This window comes from Ixodes scapularis, unplaced genomic scaffold (assembly GCF_016920785.2).
Source record: "Ixodes scapularis isolate PalLabHiFi unplaced genomic scaffold, ASM1692078v2 PGA_scaffold13__105_contigs__length_92229423, whole genome shotgun sequence".
NCBI lineage: Eukaryota > Metazoa > Arthropoda > Arachnida > Ixodida > Ixodidae > Ixodes > Ixodes scapularis.
In genome coordinates this window covers 14,707,517-14,709,378 of record NW_024609839.1, presented here as the reverse complement: position 1 = coordinate 14,709,378, position 1,862 = coordinate 14,707,517, and the positions used below count along the sequence as shown (strand labels likewise).

The following is a 1,862-nucleotide window of genomic DNA, read 5'->3' as shown; positions in this document are numbered from 1 at the left end:
CGTTAGGGTCGTGCTTCATGCAATAACAAGTTTAGCCCTAACAGGAGAATTTTCGCCATTGAATGTATTTTTCGTTGGGCGAACCACCTGGGGAGAAATGGGACATTTGAGTCGCGGGTGGAATGGGACAGTGTCCCATTCCTCCCCACCATACGGCTGGTGCTGTGTCTAGCGAATAAGCTACAATGCTGCGGCGCTTTAGATCCGAAAGCAGTTATTTTTCATTTGTTATTTAAAGTGTACAAATGCTTGGTGCCGTGATGTTAAATAACATACAGGCTGTTTCTGCGACACTTGACGTTAAGACGCGCTAAACCAACGGGGCATCATAAAATGCAATGTTTCTCAACTAAAAAGGTGTGATTACTGTACACATTTGCGAGAAACCCGGAATAATCACGTGAATAATAGGCAGCAATATGAGTGCTGCTACGTGCATGCAAGGACGTTAAGCGTGCTTGGTGTGCGTGAATATTTAAATTTGCCAATTTTTGATCCATTTCCATTTTCAGGAAGATGCCGCGGGTTTACAAGAGGAAGCATCCCGACAGAGCCCAAACATCGAACAATTTGATCCTGGATGCTGTGCGATTGGTGTGCGATGAAAAGAAAAGTATAAGAGACGTAGCAGAAGCTTTTGAAATATCAAAATCATCACTTGGCCGAGCAGTGAAGAAGTACAGAGAATGCGGTGACACAGGTGGCATCATGTTCCAGTCCAATTTGGTCTGCGGAATGGTCTTCACAACAGAAGATGAAGTACTCTTGAAAGAATATTTGCTGAAAGCAAGCAAAATGCATTATGGGCTTACGAGAATGCAAGTTCGTTCACTGGCGTACGAGTTTGCAACAGCCTTAAAGAGGAAGTGCCCGGCGTCATGGGAACAGAAGAAGGTAGCTGGAAGAGACTGGTTTATGGGCTTTATGGACCGCCATCCCGAGCTATCGCTTCGATCGCCAGAAGCGACCAGTCTGGGTCGGGCAACAAGCTTCAATAAGAACAACGTCGATGCTTACCTTTCAAACCTGAAAAGTGTCTACGACCGATACAAGCTAACTCCGGACAGCATCTACAATTGTGATGAAACGGGCTTCACAACTGCACACAACCCACCAAAGGTAGTAGCAGCACGTGGAGAAAAGCAAATCGGTCAGGTTACATCCGCAGAACGCGGCGAACTGGTGACTGTTTTGTGCACTGTCAATGCCATCGGAAACGCCCTGCCACCAGTGTTCATTTTCCCACGCGTGAGGTTTAAAGATTTTTTTCTGAAAGGCGCCCCGGCAGGAAGCCTCGGTTTGGCAAGCAAGTCGGGCTGGATGTCGAGCGAACTGTTTTTGCTGGCGTTAGAGCACACTGTGAGACATACGAAGTGCTCGAAGGAGGAGCCAATTCTCTTGATACTCGACAATCATGAAAGCCATGTGAGCATCAACACCATCAACAAGGCCAAAGAGAGCGGAGTCATCCTGCTGACCTTTCCCCCACACTGTAGCCACCGCCTGCAGCCACTTGATGTGTCCGTGTACGGACCATTTAAATTTCGGTACAACGCTGCTTGCAATGATTGACTCATAAATAACCCCGGGAAGACCATCTCCATCCACAATGTTGCACAACTAGTTGGATCCGCCTACGTATTAACGGTGACACAAAAGAACATAATCTCGGGCTTTCAGAAAACTGAAATTTGGCCTTTCAATAGCGAGCCCTTCACTTCGGATGACTACATGATGTCATCAGTCACTGACAGACCCTTAACGTCCGTAAGCGGAGAAGTGTCACGACAGACGGCCACCATCACCGAGAAAACGGACAGCGCAAGCCGACTGGAAAGTGATTTGAACTTTGAGACAAACGG

At 47.3% G+C, this 1,862-nt stretch overlaps 1 protein-coding gene across 1 annotated transcript; it reads left to right on the top strand.

Annotated features, from left to right (window-relative positions):
- Window positions 1-516: 516 nt before the first annotated feature.
- Window positions 517-1,572, top strand: LOC8037687. Its single transcript, XM_040214469.1, has one exon. It carries the CDS (start codon window positions 517-519, stop codon window positions 1,570-1,572), a length of 1,056 nt encoding a protein of 351 aa, XP_040070403.1.
- The last annotated feature ends 290 nt before the right edge of the window (window positions 1,573-1,862 follow it).